This window comes from Mytilus edulis, chromosome 2 (genome assembly GCF_963676685.1).
Source record: "Mytilus edulis chromosome 2, xbMytEdul2.2, whole genome shotgun sequence".
Taxonomy (NCBI): Eukaryota; Metazoa; Mollusca; class Bivalvia; order Mytilida; family Mytilidae; genus Mytilus; species Mytilus edulis.
In genome coordinates this window covers 7707785-7730057 of record NC_092345.1, presented here as the reverse complement: position 1 = coordinate 7730057, position 22273 = coordinate 7707785, and the positions used below count along the sequence as shown (strand labels likewise).

Sequence of the window (22273 nt, the reverse complement as noted above, 5' to 3'; positions counted from 1 at the left end):
TATGTGGTGTTCTTTGTGCTGTTTAAATTCCAACGTTTGTGTTGTTTATACCGGTAGCAGTCTTGTCTATTCTTTCTCATTAAAAACATTTCTAAATTACAAAAGTTTCCGGGTAAGATATAGAATTTTGAGAAGATATTTTGTTAAATTAGATTTAATTACCTATCAGCTATTGCATGATGTCTAATCACTTGATAAAACTTGATAAAAATATTTAAATAAATATACATATGAAATTAAAAAGCAAGTAAATAATCAAATAACTGTTTATGAAACTATAAATTTTTCAAAACACAAAGACTTTCTGCCCCAGGAAAACGTTAACGTTACCTGTTTTTGGGAACATCTTTCACAATTTTGAGTTCTTGACACTATTCAACTTCGCCCTTTTTAATGATTTGTTTCAAGCGTTGGTGATTAGTCTTTTGTTCAGAAAAGGGCGTAAGCTTACAACAATCAAATCCGTAATTCTATTCCACTATTAGTTGAGTGTTTCCCTCGGTTTGAATTTCATACCCTGATTTCTTTACTCTCAATCGATTTATGACTTTTAAACACCGGTTTACTACTGTTGCCTTTATCTGTGATAATCTTATATTAAGGGCATACGATACAGTTACAGGGGAGGTAATGACGTTGCTAACGTAAATTGTTATATTCGCGACGTCAAACTATGACTTATCGGGAAAAGATTCAGTTTTCGACTGATATTTATCCTTCAAACTTATTTAACTTGAAAGCGAGTTCATGGACCCCTATCTTTTAAAATGACATTTGGTTTGCATACGCGAGAAGATTATGTGTGCCGATTTTCATGAAAACGTAAATAGTGCAATTTTTTTAAAATTTAATAAAAAGACAGCAAAAAATGATGTGTTTTCTTGCAAAAGTATAAATTATTCTAAATGATAAGGATGTAACTAACAGAAAATCATGGCCGTTTTTGGCACAACTTTTTTGATCTTTTGGTCCTCGATGCTGTTCGACTTTGTGCTTGTTTCGGCTTTCAAACTTTGTGACTGGGCATCACTAGTAGATCTTGTGTGGATAAAATTCACTTCTGGCGTATTAAAATTTTCAACTTGTTGCCTTTTGTTGGCTGAAGTTCGTGTGTTTCTTTGTCAATTGTATTCTCCAATTTATTTATATTGTAGTCCTGTAGTGTTGAGTTGTCATCTTAATGTTTTATTTCACATGGCTATAAAAGGAGAGGTTTGGCATGCCACAAAACCAGGTTCAACCCGCCATTTTTTTGTTTAAAAATGTCCTGTACCAAGTCAGGAATATGGCCATTGTTATATTATAGTTCGTTTCTGTATGTGTTACATTATAACGGTGCGTCGTTTGTTTTCTCTTATTTTTGAGTGTGAATTCACATTGCGATAAGACGTGTCACGGTACTTGTCTATCCCAAATTCATGTATTTGGTTTTGATGTTATATTTGTTATTCTCGTGGGATTTTGTCTGTTGTTTGGTCCGTTTTTGTGTGTGTTACATTGTAGTGTTGTGTCGTTGTTCTCCTCTTATATTTAATGCGTTTCCCTCAGTTTTAGTTTGTTACCCCGATTTTGTTTTTTGTCCATGGATTTATGAGTTTGAACATCGGTATACTACTGTTGCCTTTATTTTTATATTCATGAATATTTGATGAATAGGAGTTATTTCTGAATTAAAATGTATAAATTTTTATGATACTTATAAAATTCATTAATTACAAATTATTTAACAAAAAACAATTTGTGTTTATCTTTTAAAACAAAAAAATTATGTCTTCCATAGGGAAAATACGTCCACAAATCCGAATTTTGAGCAAATTTACAAAATTTCGACCGCATTTTACTAAAAAAATAGCACATGAAAGTATATTTTTTCTTACATATGTGATTTAATCAGGTAAAAAATAGTCTATATGGAAATTTTTATTAAAATGTAAATACGGGATCAAAACTATATCGTATGCCCTTAAACAGTGTGATCGACTTTATACGGAGTTTTGCAGTTTCGACTGGCTGTTCATCATACCATCTTTAATGTTATAAGCCATTCAATTTAAACATGTACATGATACTTATGACTTCAATATTTTGCAAGTCATAATTATGTGTAGAATGATGGTCTGGAAAATAAAAAACCCTGTTAATGCTTATTAAATGAAATGTGTTGCTATGGTATACATTGCTATTGAGGCTAATGTTACATAATGACTGTTGGCATTGGTTACTTGGAAGTTATTTTCGAAGAATATTACGGATGTCATATTTGGAAATGTTTTTGATTCCAGCTCGAAAGCCTATTACATCTTTTAATAAATAAAACAGGATTTAATATCAAAGATGTTTGCTTATTTTCAAATGGTATTTGATGAAATGACCCTTTATGTTATTTAATGAACGCATACTTAAAACAAATTTATCATTAAAAAATGATTATATAAATATCTATGTTCTGTAATGTACTTAAAAGTAGAAATATTTATAAACATATACACTAATCATTGAGATCAGATGAAAATAAACAAAGGACACTACGTTTAAACTTTTATTGCCTATAAAATAACAATTGATGCCATTTCAATTGGTCTTAGTATACCACGTGGTTGCATTCGGAACTAGCATAGAGTTGCATTTATCTTGGGTACAACAGAAGTGACAAGAATAGGCATGCGGATTTTGAACTAATCCAGAGGGTTTACAATAATTAAGACCAGCTGACTCTATTTTCCATTTGTTTTCACATGTAGCTAAATCAACGCATCTGAAACGAAATATATTATATGAAATGCATTTAACTCTACAATTTATAATTTTTTCTCGGAAAACAATTGCCAGTGACAGATATATTAATGTACTCAATCGAAAAACAAATGCATTTGCATCAATCTGTATTGATTAAGTAGCGTTAAAATAAAAAAATATAAATCGGTCATGTTTTGGAGTTTTGTCAGATTTTCGGAATCCTCTGGTTTTATCCTTTTGAATGCTTAAAAAAAATTGCCTACTGAAACCCATTTTTCTTTTTATAAAACTTTTACATGTATAATTATAAGCCATCTGTAAAAGTCTTATAAACTCCTTGATATTTTTTAATAGTTTTGAGCACTTTAACTTGTCAATGATAAAGATATGAAAAATCAAGAAAGAACATTTTCCAGCATAAATTCCAATAGTTGATATCTCGAAAACAAGCACATCGGACTCGGACTTCTCTTGAACTGAATTTAAATTTGCGTATTGTTATGCGTTTACTTTTCTACATTGGCTAGAGGTATAGGGGAAAGGTTGAGATATCATAAACATGTTTAACCCCGCCGCAATTTTACGCCTGTCAGGAGCCTCTGGCCTTTGTTAGTCTTGTATGATTTTTAACTTTAGTTTCTGTTGTATAATTCGGAGTTTAGTATGACGTCCATTATCACTGTACTAGTATGCATATTATTAAGGGACCAGCTGAAGGACGACTACGGGTGCGGGAGTTTCTCGCTACATTGAAGACCCATTGGTGGCCTTCGGCTGTTGTCTGCTCTATGGTCGGGTTGTTGTCGCTTTGACATATTCCCCATTCCTTTCTCAATTTATCATTGACCTATACTTTTGTTTGCTCTTTGGGCTCCTTCAATCATCCCCTATCAATATATACTAGTGGCATGAAAAGCTTTTATTTTGAAATTGAGTAGCGAACCATCTTAAAGCAACAAGGCTTAAAACGTACCTACTTGGTATTTATTACAATAAAATGATAGTAATACATTTGCCGTCTATATACATGAAAAGTTCCTTTTAAAGACTGTTTATGAGGTCTTTACATTTGAAATATTGGCTCTTTGTTGATTGATTCGTCGGTTTAACATGACGACCGTGCAAAGGATGTATAGCCAGTCAAGATCGTAAAAAACTTTCATTTGATGGTTTAACACGAACTATTAGTTAGTTACAATTGCCTTTGAATTTGCTTCCAGAAACTGCTTTTAGATTGGTTCATACTGACGTTAATCATACAGGAACTATCGAGTTTGACATGTTACTGTATATAAACAAAATCAGTAAAATGTGTGTGTTTCACAAAGTCGTTCAGAGATTATAAATTGGATTATTCCATATTTTAATTATGAAAGGAAAATATTCTTTTATCCTTTTTATGAATGTATATAAACATCACAAAAACTACAACAATAATAAAAAAAAAAAATAGAAATGCAAATCTATATTAGTAGATATATGTAGTTAACATAATTCATGTAAGACTGTTTGATTCATTTACTTGTGCAGGAGCTGAGTAAAATCATATCGAATCATAAACAAAAAGTGGAATCACAAAAATACTGAACTCCGAGAAAAATTCAAAAAAGAAAGTCTCTAATCAAATGGCAAAATAAAACGCTCAAACACATCTTACGAATGGATAACAACTGTCATATTTCTGACTTGGTACAGGCATTTCCGGAAATATAGCTATCAAAACCTCGCACTAAACGACAGTCTCATCAAATCCCACGCGAGAACCAAAAAAACCCAGACACAATAGGTTAAAATGTCAAAAATAGTGGTACAGCAGTCACCTTTGTGTTATCATCTCAATCACTTTAATACAAACAAATATAACAAAAAAGAACACAAAGCATAAATCAAATTTTACAACCTCACTCATTGCTTTTTTATTATACGATTTTATGTAAAATTCACCCATAAAGGATTGAAAGATTTTAAGTACTGGGACCGAATCCTTACCCCGACAAACACAGGGTTAGATTAACAAAAAGTCTGACATACAATCGCGCGTTTGACGTCACACAGGTAGATGTAAATCAATGTTGTCGTTCAAAGTATGAACAGAATGTAGTCTGTAGTTATTCAGGGCTTAACCTCTGCAGAATCTAAATTAGAAGTTTCCGTTGTCCTTCTTGCCGCTCGTCTGTATGCTTATTGTGAATTTCTTCTTTAAAACAGCCACGTTAATATGTGTCAAAGAAACAAAAAAGGACAAATGATTGAAGGAAAGGTGAACCGTAATTAAATAAATTTTCAGTTGAAATGCAATTCGATTTTTTAATTTTTTTTCTTTTTTTTTTCATGATTAATGAAATAATTTCATACATGAACCCTAGATGAATTTGTTTATTTCGAGGTACCTTTTTGTCATATATCTCTTTAACTGTTTCGGTTTTTATACATCCTTGGCTTTCAAATATTCGGCTTTGTATGTTCCTGATATAGGCAAAACCAGAAAAGCGCCTTGGACGCATGCAATTTAAAACTGATTGTTTTCATTTTTTAGATAATGCACCAAAACAACACCAACGATTGAGTGACGTACCAACCGTACCTGATATGAACAACTAATTTGCGAAACGTTTCAAAATAATCATTTATAGATAATGAGAATAAACCTTTTGAAAACATCCATATTGCCTTGGGCATCTTGTACGATATCTGTCATGCAGTAGTCTTCTCCAGTTTTACAGGTTTGTGGTAAATCTCTTCCAATTTCAATACCGCTGCATGGAACTTGGATAGTCATGTCTCCACATATATGACAAGTCCTTGTACCTAAATTAATGAAATATTGTAACAAGTATTTAAGTATCGCTATCAAATAAACAAAATTTTATGGACAAATGTACAATATGTACTTTAACTAAACAAAAGTATTAATCAAAAAATTAATTGTTTGGTGATTTGAATAACAAGTATCATTTGTCTACTAGACATATACATGCCACCAATATTCAAAATGTTTTATTTGGGTTAAGATCAGGTATGTTTCATTAAAAAGTAAAATAACAAAATATCGATCTCAAAGTAAATTTCAATGAAATGTTAGAATCAAAAGCTCAAACACATCAAATGAATGGAAAACAACTGTCATATACTGACTTGGTATAGGAAACAGAGATTTATAACTAGCTAAACCCTCTCAATGAAAGGATTTAAACTTTATAAATAATACAATAGTCTTAAAAAAATAACACTTGTATATAAAGGTTATGCATATGTAGAATTCAAAATGCATATTGATTTAGCAAATATTCTTCAACCAATATTATTAAGAAAGTTTAAGAACACTTACCTGTCACTGTGGTAGTTGTAGAAGAAATTATCGTGGTAGGAGTTGTGGTAGGAGTTGTGGTGGTAAGGGTGGAAGTGGTGGGAGTGGTCGTGGTGGGAGTTGTTGTGGAAATTGTGGTGGTAGGGGTTGTCGTAGGAGTTGTGGTATGGATTGTGGTGGTAGTAGTTGTGATAGGAGTTTTAGTTGTAGTAGGAGTTGTGGTTGGAGTTGGAGTGGAAATAGTGGTTGTAGTTGTCGTGGTAGGAGTGGTGACAGCAGTGGTAGGAGTTGTGCTTTGAGTTGTGGTAGAAGTTGTTGTGGTTGTTTCTATATGTTAAAAAAAAAACACATGTTCGAAAGTCATAAATCAATTGAGAGAAATCAAACCCGTGTGACAAACTTAAACTGAGGGAATTAAATCAAATATATGAGGAAAACAACGAAACAATAGAAACACTAAAGTGCAACAAAAAACCAAACGACAATGCAACACACACGGTTAATATAATTATATTATCAAAACAAATCTAGTAATGTTACAGTACTTTAATTACCGACTTTCTATTTGTTGGTATTGGTGTCGTCTGTTTGAGTTCATAACCAATTTTGTAGATTCGTGTTGGTCATTCTTTAGGCCAAACCAATGTAATTTCTTGTATTACGGATTTTTTTACTCCAAAAATTGGGGCAAGCGAGCGATTTGAAAATTTGAATACTTACAAATTATAATTTGCTAATTTTTTAGGCGAAGCTTGAAAAGTAAAGGCGAGCGATTAAAATTTGTTTTTTTGTAAACATCAAATAATAGGTTTTGACAATATTGATCACAGTAAGATAGTTTAAAACTTGATTTACCGCTTGTACTTTGACATTTCCTGAAATTAACCACTGCTGAAGTGTTTTTTCCCTGTTTACCAAGTAACAATTGAATAAATATTTCAACTGCTTTAAATTCTCTCAATTGAATTGTCATAGATGTCTTTCCTCCTTCACTGCATTACGTAAAACTTGCAACTTGACGACTGTCTTGCAAAAAGCAGAAACTTCTCATTCTTTCAGAACATCTGTGTTCACTCCAGCGTTTTGGGGGTCGAGCTGTTTGTTGATGTGTCTACATTTTAGTTTTTTGTGTTATATGTAAGTTGTCTGTGTCTGTGTCGTTTTAGTTTTCTCATTTTTGAACTTTGTATTTTTGGCACTTTGTATATAAATAATATGTTATGAGTGCCAATGAGACAATTCTCCATCCAAATCAAAATCAGGTTTGGAACAACTCCTCAATGTAATCAATATCCCTTTTATCAGGATACATTTAAAAGTAAAAAAAACACCATAATAGTACAAAAGGGTACATATTCATATTATTGGAGAACCTTTTCCCAAAGAACTATCGAGTATCTGGTATAATATTGTCAAGGTCAACACAGGTCCATGAATTTTGTAAAATTCCTCTCAAGACTTTAATATACCTTCTTTATTATTAAAAATAAGTAGACCTCTCTTTTAGAAATTTTTTTTTTAAATATGATGAATTTTTCCCCTTTGAAGTAAAAAATCTAAGTTTTTTTTCTTATTTTTCTACAGCAGTAAAATCCCTTGTCTGACAGTCCCTCATTTAGGAATTAGGTATTATTCATTTTTAGGGTCGTTCACAACCTGGTAATGAATTTAAAGTTCGGCCTTTAACACTTGGCTTTTCCTCAAAATAAACAGCAACTGTAAAGGATCCTATAATGACTAATGTAAAACAATTGAAACAGAAAAACGAACGATCTAATCTATATAAAAACGGAGAAACCACAGCTGTCTCAGGACAGGTGCATAAATATGGATAGTTTTGTTCACCCCGCAAACAATATTGCAGTTGAAGGCAACACGTTTCCATCTGAGTACTTAAGTCTAACGACAAAAATCAGCATGAGCTGGGGACAGCAAGTAAGTGGAAAAAAACAATTTTAATATGCTTGGAACGCTATTTTTAATGTTTACAAAAATAGCGGCTCAGGACGATTTGTTTTCTTGATGCGGGAAATTGGAATATTAAAAAAAAATCCGTTTACAAAAACAATATGAGCGGGCGGGTCCGTCAAACAAGAATTAAATTGGTGTGGTCTTAGTTTTCTATGTAAAGATTTGTAGTTAATGTTTTTCTTTTCGTCGTTTTGCTATGGTATTGTCTGTTTAAATTTGTCTTGATTATACAAATGAATTTCGAAATTCCCCTTGGTATATGCTCTCTTTTTTTCGGTTACACAGAAAACCTCCTTGGTTCCCTTCCTTGTTGCATGTACAACACGAAGAGGCATAGCTTAAAAGAGGGACCAAAGATACCATTGGGACAGTCAAACTCATAGATTGAAAATAATCTGACAACGCCATGGCTAGTAATAAAAAGACAAACAGACAAGTTATGGTACAGAAGACACAACATAGAAAACCAAAGACTTAAGCAACACAAACCCCATTTAAAACTGGGGGTTATCTCAGGTGCTCCGGAAATAACAAAATGACAAATGTTACAAAAAATTCTAATACTGACTGGGTATTTGATTTATTATTAAATGGGTAATGACATTGTGTTGGTAAATAGAAATTAGATAATTACTGGTGAGTGTTGGTCCTGCGCTGCTTTCGGACCAAGGAAGTTTTTGTGGTGTTGTTTCTATTTTGGTAACCCTTTTGCTTATGTTTTACTTGATATGTGATTTATCCAGAGAGTGTTTACTATATTTTTTTGACGGAATATTAAGCGTTAACATAAGGTAAAGTATAATGAAACGGGTTATTGATATTTACCTGGGTTATGAAGGGAAAATTCATTCACTGAAATAAAGGAAGTCTTCAAAATGTCAAAATGTTACTTTGAATGAAAATTTATACTTCATTAGAATTATGTAAAACGACCGAATACAAGAATACGATCTGTTCTAAAAATACCGCTTTAAAAAACAATAATCTCGGGATATGAAATTGATGATGAACTTTATTATGAAATGAACTTTTTACTTACAATTCTTGTGTTTACTATACACACAATACACTATTTTTCAGAATATAGGACAACAAATATCAATCTGTATTATGTTTTGAAGTAAATAAACTCATCATAGATTATATTTTGTATTTACGACGACTCACGTTTAGTCTACAAAAGACTCACCAGTGACGCTCGAATCCAAACAAGTTAAAAATGCCAAATAAAGTACGAATTTGAAGAGCATTGAGTACCAACATTTCTAAACGTTTTGCCAAATACAGCAAAGGTCAAAGTTTTAAAATAGATTAATATTACAAAAAAAAAAATATATACTAATATTGAAGAAAAGGGATACTAGAAAAAATATTTTCTGATTTCTGACAACATTTTTGTTATATCATTGACAATATTGTTATCATTTATGTATTGTACAGTGTTCTATGTACTTGACTTGTTTTCAAAATGTACCTCTTTACTTTACAGACATATTTACATACTTTAACTTTAGATCATACGGAAGAAATGTAAAAAATGACGATTACAATAATTAAAATTATGAATATGTAGAGCCTTAGTTTTGTAACTATTTCATTTCATCATAGATGGATATTGTAAATTATTATACCTCAGTATGTTTTTTCTATATAAAAAATAATGAAAGAGTTGTGCTATTTCATTCCACAAACTAGTTGCCAGTCAATAGTTTCTAAGACTATTACCCGGTTAATAGTTTTATAATCATAATTCCCGGACTTTTTCGTACTTATTTTTCATTGGACAATTATGCGTCATAAATAATTCTGCTTGGATTTGTGCGCTTGACAACCCAAAACTTTAATATCGGTATAATCTGTTTGTGTTTATCGTCATTCAAATTAATCTATCTGCACAAAAAGAAATTATAAAAAGAAAGCAAATTTTCGCGACGCCTATTTTTAAAGATCTAAAATATAGTGTCAATTAAAATTTATGATATGGATCTGCCGTCGTCTACTTGCAATGTGTTTGCGTTTGGTTTACTTTAGTTATTTTTACGGAAATTTTTACACAAGTATTCCTAGTCTGCAGTAAATGAAATATTTACAAATACAACACAGACACAATAAAAAATCTTATCGTTCATCGCGTGCATATTTTGTTAAGTAAAAGAGGGACGAAAGATACCAGGGGGACAGTCAAACTCATAAATCGAAAATAAACTGACAACGCCATGGCTAAAAATGAAAAAAGACAAACAGACAAACAATAGTACACATGACACAACATAGAAAACTAAAGAATAAGCAACACGAACCCCACAAAATACTCGGGGTGATCTCAGGTGCTCCGGAAGGGCAAGCAGATCCTGCTCCACATGTGGCCCCCGTCGTGTTGCTTATATGATAACAAATCCGGTAAATAGTCTAATTCGGTAGGTCACATTCATGAAAGGGAAGGGGATTGTAGTTACGACGTAAGTTACATATCCGATATCATTTGTGAAACGGTATTCCATAACGGTCAACCAACTCGTGATGGCGTCCGCAAAATTTACGAAGGGATGGTTTCAACTTTACATTTAGAATTCTTGGTTTAATAGCTTCCTTGTGAGCAGCATCCTTCTATCAAGAAAGTCATGATAGGAAATGCAAGCACGGGAATATCGTATCAATTGGGAGATATATACCCCGTATGCAGGTGTTGCTGGGATGTTGCTACTAAGAAATGGAAAGTTCACAATTAGAAAGCTGTAATCATCTCTTTTGTCGTAAAATTTTGTTTTCAACCGACCCTCATTGTCAATTTCTAAATATTAGTCAATATATGAGGCTGACTTAACTATATCTGTAGTATCCTTTATCTCTAGTTCGATGGGATAGATGAGTTCAACATAGTCACCACATTTTGAATTATTTAGTGAAAGAACATCATCTATATAGCGGAAAGTAGAGTCATCCTCATAATAATAAAGAAACAAGTCGACAAGAAGAGGGGCACAATTTGTACCCATTCGAATGCCGACAGTCTGTTGAAAAACACGTCCTCCGAATAAACAAATATGTTGTCAATCAACAAATCAAGCATCTTGATAATGTCAGTTTCAGAGAATTTTTTGTTTGAATCAGAGTGATCCTTTACAAAGTAGGATTTATCCCTCCCTAAGACAAGATACTTGTATCTACGTTGGCCATTTTTTTTATGCAACAAAGCAATGCCAACTCTTTCAATCTGTCTTTTAGTTTGGCATGTGGAATACTTGTGTAAAGTGTAGAAAAGTCAAATGTTTTAATACTATTACACGATGAAAGAGAGTTAGATTGTATGTACTCTAAAAGATCTTTGGACTTTTTAAGTATCCACATCTGATTCACGCCACCTCTAGAGTAGGCAGTTTCACAATAACTTTGAAGCCCGTCTTTGATTGCTGATGTTAATAATTTAGTAAGAGGTTTCGTGGAGCACTTGGAAGACCAAGCAATATACCGTTGTTTTAATGACACTTATGTAGTTTAGGTATCCAAGACAGTGATTAAGTAACATTTTTCATTTTATCAGATGATGTATTTAGACTTTTAGAAAGTTTTACACATACCAACTATTGCCCTCGGCTTCGTCTCGAGCAATAATTGGTATATCAGGTACACCAAACTTGCGATTACCCTTACACCAAGTCAATAGGTGTATACTATCTATAGGTGGTGATACTCACATATATTTATTGAACAATTAGTGTTATCGCATATACAACCATCGCCTTCAACATCTGTATACGACTGACAAGGATTATTGGCCTAAGGAAAAATGTTTCATGTATATTTGTATAGAATTAATCTCTGTCTAAATTCGTTAGTTTTTTAAAAAAAAGCAGTGAACGTATTTCAAACATAGATAATAAAAACTTTGTCGAGTACCACACACTGCCAGATATATGAAGAAATTACACTTAGGTATGTCTTTAAGCCTTTAAATATCTCATCATTGCATACGTCTAAAACATCACTCAGCTGGTTAGATGAATATACACAAAAGGGTTGCAATTCATTAATTAGAAGTTTACCTTAGTCCTGATTCGTTCTTACTTTCAATTTTACAAAACAATTCAAGTTTATTTGCTTGAGAAATGTTTTTGTCGATTACAGAAAACAACGATTTTTAAGTTAATCATAATAAAATTTATATAAGATATTGAACACAGATAATCGAAATATACTTACATTAAAAACAAGACATCTGCTTGTAGCCACTCCATGATAATTCACAATATGACAGTACATCTAAAACGTTAGCAGAGTTAGTTAAATTATCTATAACATATATGCAATATGTGCATTCAAATATATAGTATTTTGACAGTTGCTATATCAAAATGTTAAAATTCATTAGCAAAGAGCGTTGATTTGATTTGAATTTTGGTGTTTAATCCCACTTTTAAGCACCAAATTTAGGCTATTTTTATTGGTGGAGGAAACCGGAGTGCACGGAGAAAACCACCGACCTTCGATAGGAAACAAAGATAATTGAAGAACTATAAAAGCAAAATATGCATACTATGATATTTCGATTTAAAAAATGTATTTCCACTGTAAAAGCAAGATCGTTATTTCACCTGCTTGACATGACCTTCCCACAGAGCATAAATAAACCCTACCTATTCCATGTGGTATCTACTTAGAGCAATTTAAAGGGAGTAACATTTTGATGTGCTTAATAATAATCTGGAGATACAAATGTTTTTTTTTTAATCCAAGTTATTAAATTTTGAAAAACATATAAATTATTGACAATTAGATCTTTGAAATTTCACAAACCGCGCAAACGCAGCCGTAAATAAAATCAATCCATTTCCGAATAAAAAAAGTGTGGCAAACATATCAGAAAATTAACAAACTGATTATCAAACTCATTTCATTCTTACATTTTGAATGTTTGTAATGGATTATAAATATATAATTTTTCATGGGAAAACATTGTCTATGACTCATGCAAAGCAGCCATAATACCATGCATGCACATTTGAATCACCCAAGATACTTACATCGCTACGACATAACTCTTTGTTACACATATAGCCTGGTGCTAAAAACGCAAATGATCATAGTTAAACGTTTTTACTTCAAAATTTTACATCAATGAATTGATCAATATGTATACATTTCAAATAATATAAATTATGCAATCTTCATATGGATATATGATGTAACTTGGAAAATTTGTAAGTCTGTTTCGTTCAGACCAGATCTCATTGTAAGTTTTGAACCAATTAAGCATATATTTCAAGGGCATTTAAGTAAAACATAAATACACAAAATAATGTTTTATGATGCTAACATGAAGGTCTCCAAAGCCAAAATATTTTGTGTGAACTCAAAAAGAATCTTCAGCTCTTAAGATAAAAAAACAAAGGTTCAAATTTGTCTAGCCTCACTCAGCTTATAATTGAGGGCTACTTCCCAGTTAAAGTGCTGAACAATTTACAAGTTTTTTTTATTTATTTACTCTTCTGTATTTTTAAGGTTCCATGTAAAGTGACTGGTAGAGGAGGGAGAATTCAACATTAATATTCCTGAAATTAACATATTTTGAATAATACTGACAATAAAATGTTTTAAGTTTACAATTGTTTTTTTCTGGTTGAAACCCCATTCAAAAATACTCATGACTGTAATGTGTTTACTTATGTAATACATAAGAATTTCTGTGGGATTTCATTGTATATATTTGTTTACACATCGTTATAAAGGAATCGTATAAGACTGTCATAGAAATGAATGGTTTAAATAGATATATACCCAGGTTAAAGCCACCCTTTTTCTATTTAAGAAAATATATTTTCCCTGGCAGGAATATGACAATTGGTATCCATTCGTCTGATGTGTTTGAGCTTTTAATTTTGCTTATTGTCTTTCTGTGTAGAATTTTCATCGGAGTATGCTATGTTTGCTATTTCATTTTAAAAGCATACTTTGTGCTTAGTTCTCTGTGTACACATCAATAGTTTTTACTGGTTGAGTTTTTATTCCCGGAGGGTACCACCAGCCCAGTAGTAAGCATTTCTTGATATGGTCATAATTGTAAATGGACTGTTTACCAAACTTTGAATTTTGAATTACAAAGGCTTTTCTAACAAAACATTATAATTACCTTAGCTGTATTTGGCAAAACATTTAGTAATTTTTGGTCCTCAATGCTTTTAAACTTTGTACTTTCTTTGGCCTTTCTAATTATTGATTATAATTCGAGCGTCACAGATGAGTCTTTTGAAAAAGTTAAACCACAGAAATACTGAACTCCCAGGACAATTCTATATGGAAAATCCCTAATCAAATGGCAAAATCAAAAGCTTAAACACATTAAACGAATTGATATCATATTCCTGATTTGGTACAGACGTTTTCGTATGTAGAAAACGGTGGATTAAACCCTGTTTTAAAGCTAGCTAAAGAAACATGCGTTTGACGCAATTACAAAATTTGAATCCTGGAATCTATGATTAGGTTTTTTAATATCATTTATCATGTTCCACGACTGCCATATGTGAAGCAGGATATGGTTACCCTTTACGAGCACCTCAGGTCACCCCCAGTTTTAAGCGTGGATTGTGTTGATCAGTCTCTATTTTTCTGTGTTTGCTTAGAATTATGTTGTTTGTCTTTTTGAATCTTTTTTTTTTAAATGACGATGCCAGTTTATTTTCGACTTATTATCTCTTTGGTTACATTTGGTCTCATAGATGTTCGCATTTTTCGAAACTAAAACATCCCTGACTTTCAAATATTCAGCTTTGAGCTGGTTAAGGTTATAACAGAAAAGCACTTTGAACGCAAACATAAAATTGAGAATGGAAATGGGGAATGTGTCAAAGATACAACAACCCGATCATAGAACAGACAACAAACAGTTTATAAAGTGTTAGTTTCCTTTTACCGCATTTGTGCAATGAAATGGCTTGGTTCCTTGATTTCAATCTAATCATACCATCCATTAATGATAGAAAAAAATGAAAAGGTGACATGATGAAATTGAGAATGGAAATGAGCAATGTGTCAAAGAGACAACAACCCTTTAAAAATGTACAAAAAACCAAAGGCCGCCAATGGGTTTTCAACACAGCAAGAACATTCCGCACCCGCAGGCGTGCTTCAGCTTGCCATTAACAAACATGTGTACTAGTTCAGTAATAATGAACGTCATACTAAACTCCAAAATATTGAAGTAAACTAAAATTTGAAATCAAACAAGACTAATAATTGACTTATATGAACGTTTTCTTATTTCCTCTAGTGTTTATAAAGTTTCTACATACCTAATGTGGTAGCAGTCGTATGCTTCTGGTTGTAGTGGGATACTGTAAAACAAACCTTTGCAAATTACAAAAGTCGAATTTAACAATCAATAATTAGGTTTATTTAATGTAGATATTAACTTTTGTGATCTTGTGGTAACGTCAAAAGCAATATGCATAACATATTACATATCAACCGAATACTATGCACATGTCCTATGTGAGGAATCTGATGTTCAGTAGTTGTCGTTTGTTGATGTTGTTCATACGTGTTTCTCGTTGCTCAATTTACATAGATCTGACCATTGGTTTTTCCGTTTGAAAGGTTTTACACATGTCATTTTGGGGGTTCTTTATAGATTGTTGCTCGTTGTGAGCCAAAGCTCTGTGTTGAATACCGTACTTTGACCTATAATGGTTTACTTTTGCAAATTGTGACTTGGATGAGAGAGTTGTCTCATTGGCACTCATACAACACTTTAAAAAAAGGTTTTTGGAGTATAAATTGTTATTAGACATCATATGTCTGCTTATTTTGGAAAAGTTTCATACATCATTTTTGTTTTCTTACTTATAACATGATATTTTTGTATCTTTGTGAAAAGAAATGCACACATATGTATGGAGTTTTTGATAAAAAATCACGTTTTCATGGGAATAGATCCCTGCATTACACGTCAATATATCGGCTTGAAATCAAAACTTTACAAAGTTGGAATAATTAAAAATCATAAATAAATGGCATCAATAGCATGAACCAGCACTTTTAAACTAATCAAAGTACCGATTTTCAATAAAAATGAAAACTTGATAAACTATTGTCTTGTATATTTTCGACGAATTTATATTGGGATTATCATACAATTGTTATTAACGTAACACCATGACAAAATCGAATAATGTAAAAAAAAAAAAAAGACACAGAATAGAAATATAACATAAAGTATTATTATCCCGTTCAAAGTTCTTCTTACATATAGTTAATCCTTATACATTGCTGTTATTGGTAACTGGATAAGCTTGATTATTTAAAAACCGTGCTACTATTCTTCATTATGTTATAAAATTTTGCTATATTTAAAATCAAAAATGATAAATAATGACTTCATGTTCATTACAAAATTGCATTATTAGAAAAGTATATTTTGAAGAACTATGAAAAGCCCCTATGCAATTTATTGTCTTTTAAATTAGTAATTTTAGTTGGTTTTCAGGAAACAACGTAATCACAATAAATGTGTCCCGTATAGCGATCGGAAAGGGTAATATTACCCACTTTAATATATAAACCATGAAAATCTGGCATTCAAAGGGAACTACAAGACAGTTCATTATCGCGCAAATCAAAAGATGGGAAATGTATTTTAAACCACTTCAGAAACGGAACAAGCAAAAATAAACAGATAACTCTGCATGCATTTATATATTAAACGATTTAACAGATCAGCGATTTATGTCTGTATTCTATATATTTTCTTTTTATTTTAGCTTTGGAAGAAACTTGTGCATCGAGTATGCATTTCTGTCCATACTGGACAATGATTAATGAATAAAAGACAAACGATATTGAAAGATCAGTACACGTAACTCAGTATTGATATAGATAAATTATACAAAGGACGCTTAAATAATAATATTATAAATTATCTACGTTCATATCCGTAGATATGGATATTTTAACACTCTGAAGTACTCCAGTACACCATGAGGCGTAGCCGAAGGGTGTACAGGGTACTGAAGGGTGTTAAAATATCCTTATACTGCAATCAGCTATTTTACTATACAGATAAAGCTATACGTATAAACGTTAGCTTTATACGCCAATGAACTCAACTAACCTATAAGCCCCGCCTACTTACCGGAACTACTGTATTTCATCAACAACGTCACGTTACAACCATGACAACGTGTTGTAACAATGGTCAAAGTTTTATGAATTTAAACTTGTTATGTCTTCAAATTGGTAATTTATATACCATGTTTATTTAATGTTATTAATTAAGTTCATTTTCCCTTTCTAATTCCTTAAAATGTCAATGTCTTACCGCCTGGACTACGTTTATAGGGAAATACCCCAAAATGGTACCCCATGAGGGAAATTCAAAACACTTTTTTTTAACAATATTTGTTACATATTTTTTTTTTTTTTTTTTTTTTTATCGATTTCAGTATAAAGACAATATACGTATAGTGTCTTGAAATATGAAATTTATTTGTATTCGGCACGAAACGGGATAATGCTCGGTACAACCTCGCATTTCTCCCGTTTCTAAGCCTCATACAAATAAATTTCATATTTCAAGACACTATACGTATATTGTCTAAATGTCTATGAATATGAACGTAGATAACGAATTTATTCCCGATCTTAGTCCGAATCGGGCGAGTTTTATGGAAATTCGGGTACAAAGTGTAACGTGAAAACAACGTTTTTTACATTATCTACAAAAGTTTTATTGAAATTTGGAAATTTTACATATTTGTACGGGGTTTATGGTACTACCTTTGGTAGAACCCTACAGGTAGTCAAATATAAGATGTTTTAAATACGGAGACCGAGAAACTGGATTGAGTCAAATTTGGCGCTCAATGTTGTGAGAGTTACGTCATAGATGGTGTGACGTCAACGTTGGGCATTTGCATAGCAAGGTCAGTAGTCCCATTCCTTAAAAATGTGGCAGTCAAGTGATGCATTTAATGAAATGAGTGTAAATGATCGGCATAATAGGATAAAATCATTAATGAATTAAATATTTAATTCCAAACCTCATGGATAATCTACAGAATTCAATATTTCACAAGTAGCAATCATGGAACTAAGGAAAACTTGCGTGAAGTTCCCCGGCATAATGCCTAGCAACGTCCGGGGATATGGGTTAGCAACATCCAGGGGCTATGGGTTTTGTAACGACGTGCGTTGTTAACCTATCAATTTCCTAGATATATACTAAGCCGGGGATAAGTAACAATATTTAACGTTTAACTAACGTTTGTCCATATTCATATCATACGTACTTGCATTTGATACACATTTTGAGTCAGTACAGGAACACCCACCATGCACTGATAAATCATTGAAAGGACTACATAATTGTCCAACCTGAATTAAACGTTTTAAATGTATGATTAAATGAGCAGAGGTAATACAATAAATATCGGGGATCATTTATGAAAAACGCATATTTGATAAACAAACTAAAAGTTAAATAGAGGAAATTGAATTAGAGGAATCTCTAGCAATGTCAACAGAAAACCGTTAGTGTAAGCATGTAAATTCAGGAAATCTGTTCTAGGTGGTATATTTTGTTCGCTTTGGGGCTTCCGTATATCGTCAGATTATCGGAATTCCAATGGGGACTAACTGTGCACCACGTATTGCGGACCTGTTTTTGTATTGTTATGAGTTACAATTTATGACAAAATAAGCAAAGACCCATCGAAACAACATCTGATAAACAAATTTAATAATACTTTTAGATATTTGGATGATATTTTGGCTCTCAATAATGACGACTTCAGTATGTATATTAACGAAATTTATCCTGTTGAACTTACTTTAAATAAAGCTTATACTAACAAAGACCACTGTCCTTTTCTCGATCTTGATATCTATATCACTAATGGAAAGCTGAATACTAAAATTCATGATAAAAGGGATGATTTTTCATTTCCTATCGTTAATTATCCGTTTTTAGATGGTGACGTTCCCTTGTCACCATTTTACGGTGTTTATATATCTCAACTTGTACGATTCGCTCGTGTATGTAACAATGTTTTAGATTTTAACGAGAGAAATTTATGTATTACTGAAAAATTATTACACCAGGCTAGGGTTTTCGATATCACAAACTAGTCAAAACATTTACTAAGTTTTATCATCGGTATAAAGACATCATTCGTAAATATAGCTCAACATGCAGACTTCTAATACGTTCAGGTATTTCACATCCAATTTTTTATGGAAATATTCTTTATAAAGCACAAAGGTGTCAGTATTCACCTCAGAAACTTACAAAACCTTTGAATAGACTTATTAAGAAGGGATATAATTACGATACTGTTGCCAAGTCATTAAAGATTGCATATTTTGGCGTTAATATTGAGTCACTGATAAGGTCTTTGCATCGGAACTAAACACATTTATTCTAAAAACAGTTGTTGGCATGACACGGGTTATGTTCTTCTCATTTATATTATGATGGTATGATACTAAACCCCTAACGGGAAGGATTGTGCCTTATGTTCATATGATGAAATCATAATCTTTCAGTCAGTTTAATTGAAGTCTGGAGCTGGCATGTCAGTTAACTGCTAGTAGCTAGTCTGTTGTTATTTACGTATTATTGTCATTTTGTTTATTTTCTTTGGTTACATCTTCTGACATCAGACTCGGACTTCTCTTGAACTGAATTTTAATGTGCGTATTGTTATGCGTTTACTTTTCTACATTGGTTAGAGGTATAGGGGTAGGGTTGAGATCTCACAAACATCTTTAACCCCGCCGCATTTTTGCGCCTGTCCCAAGTCAGGAGCCCCTGGCCTTTGTTAGTCTTGTATTACTTTAATTTTAGTTTCTTGTGTACAATTTGGAAATTAGTATGGCGTTCATTATCACTGGACTAGTATATATTTGTTCAGGGGCCAGCTGAAGGACGCCTCCTGGTGCGGGAATTTCTCGCTACATTGAAGACCTGTTGGTGACCCTCTGCTGTTGTTTTTTATTTGGTCGGGTTCTTGTCTCTTTGACACATTCCCCATTTCCATTCTCAATTTTATTGTATTGTTATATGGGTTTTAATAAATCGATGTTCAGGAAATCTGTTCTAGGTAGTCTACCTGTATTGTTACATGGGTTCTAGGTGGTCTACTTGTATTGTTATATGGGTTCTAGGTAGTCTACCTGTATTGTTACATGGGTTCTAGGTGGTCTACCTGTATTGTTACATGGGCTCTAGGTGGTCTACTTGCATTGTTACATCGGCTCTAGGTGTCTACTTGTATTGTTATATGGGTTCTAGGTGGTCTACTTGTATTGTTACATGGGTTCTAGGTGGTCTTCTCGTCTTGTTATAGGGGTTCCTGGTGGTCTACTTGTATTGTTATATGGGTTCTAGGTGGTCTACTGGTATTGTTATATGGGTTCTAGGTGGTCTACTGGTATTGTTATATGGGTTCTAGGTGGTCTACTGGTATTGTTATATGGGTTCTAGGTGGTCTACTTGTATTGTTTTATGGGTTCTAGGTGGTCTACTTGTATTATTATATGGGTTCTAGGTGGTCTACTTGTATTGTTACATGGGTTCTAGGTGGTCTACTTGTCTTGTTATAGGGGTTCCTGGTGGTCTACTTGTATTGTTATATGGTTTCTAGGTGGTCTACTGGTATTGTTATTTGGGTTCTATGTACTCGTATTGTTATATGGGTTCTAGCTGGTCTACTTGTATTGTTTTATGGGTTCTAGGTTGTCTACTGGTATTGTTATATGGGATCCAGGTGGTCTACTGGTATTGGTGTATTGGTTCTAGGTGGTCTACTTGTATTGTTATTTGGGTTCTAGGTGGTCTTAGGTGGTCTACTTGTATTGTTATGAGGGTTCTAGGTGGTCTTCTGGTATTGTTATATGGGTTCTAGCTGGTCTACTTGTATTGTTATATGGGTTCTAGGTGGTCTACCTGTATTGTTATATGGGTTCTAGCTGGTCTACTTGTATTGTTATATGGGTTCTAGGTGGTCTACCTGTATTGTTATATGGGTTCTAGGTTGTCTACTGGTATTGTTATATGGGTTCTAGGTGGTCTACTGGTATTGGTGTATTGGTTCTAGGTGGTCTACTGGTATTGTTATATGGGTTTTAGGTGGTCTACTGGTATTGTTATATGGGTTCTAGATGGTGTACCTGTATTGTTATATGGGTTCTAGGTGGTCTACTTGTATTGTTATATGGGTTTTAGGTGGTCTACTTGTATTGGTATATGGGTTCTGGGTGGTCTACTTGTATTGTTATATGGGTTCTAGGTGGTCTACTGGTATTGTTATATGGTTCTAGGTGGTCTACTGGTATTGTTATATGGGTTTTAGGTGGTCTACTGGTATTGTTACATGGGTTCTAGGTGGTCTACTGGTATTGTTATATGGGTTCTATGTGGTCTACTGGTAATGTTATATGGGTTCTAGGTGGTGTACTTGTATTGTTATATGGGTTCTAGACGGTCTACCTGTATTGTTATATGGGTTCTAGGTGGTCTACTGGTATTGTTATATGGGTTCTAGGTGGTCTACGTGTATTGTTATATGGGTTTTAAGTGGTCTACTGGTATTGTTATATGGGTTCTAGGTGGTCTACTTGTACTGTTATATGGATTCTAGCTGATCTACTGTTATTGTTACATGGGTTCTAGGTGGTCTACGTGTATTGTTATATGGGTTCTAGGTGGTCTACTGGTATTGTTACATGGGTTCTAGGTGGTCTACTGGTATTGTTATATAGGTTTTAAGTGGTCTACTGGTATTGTTATATGGGTTCTAGGTAGTCTACTGGTATTGTTATATGGGTTCTAGGTGGTCTACTGTTATTGTTACATGGGTTCTAGGTGGTCTACTGTTATTGTTACATGGGTTCTAGGTGGTCTACGTGTATTGTTATATGGGTTTTAAGTGGTCTACTGGTATTGTTATATGGGTTCTAGGTGGTCTACTTGTACTGTTATATGGATTCTAGCTGATCTACTGGTATTGATATATTGGTTCTAGGTGGTGTACTCGTACTGTTATATGGGTTCTAGGTGGTCTACTGGTATTGTTACATGGGTTCTAGGTGGTCTACTGGTTTTGTTATATAGGTTCTAGGTTGTCTACTGGTATTGTTATATGGGTTCCAGATGGTCTAGTTGTATTGTTATATGGTTCTAGGTGGTGTACTCGTACTGTTATATGGGTTCTAGGTGGTCTACTGGTATTGTTACATGGGTTCTAGGTAGTCTACTGGTTTTGT

At 33.0% G+C, this 22273-nt stretch overlaps 1 protein-coding gene across 1 annotated transcript in view; it reads right to left on the bottom strand.

The window, feature by feature from the left end:
• Nucleotides 1-2525: 2525 nt before the first annotated feature.
• Nucleotides 2526-22273, bottom strand: part of LOC139511357 (uncharacterized) — a 56309-nt gene continuing 36561 nt past the window's right edge. Inside the window, exons 13-21 of the mRNA XM_071298009.1 lie at nt 18298-18382; nt 15304-15345; nt 13036-13076; nt 12215-12274; nt 11710-11791; nt 8840-8866; nt 6065-6370; nt 5385-5544; nt 2526-2755 (exon numbers count right to left, since the gene is read on the bottom strand). Coding sequence (XP_071154110.1) covers nt 2572-2755; nt 5385-5544; nt 6065-6370; nt 8840-8866; nt 11710-11791; nt 12215-12274; nt 13036-13076; nt 15304-15345; nt 18298-18382 — 987 coding nt within the window. The 3' untranslated portion in view covers nt 2526-2571. The remainder of the gene's footprint in view (nt 2756-5384; nt 5545-6064; nt 6371-8839; nt 8867-11709; nt 11792-12214; nt 12275-13035; nt 13077-15303; nt 15346-18297; nt 18383-22273) is intronic.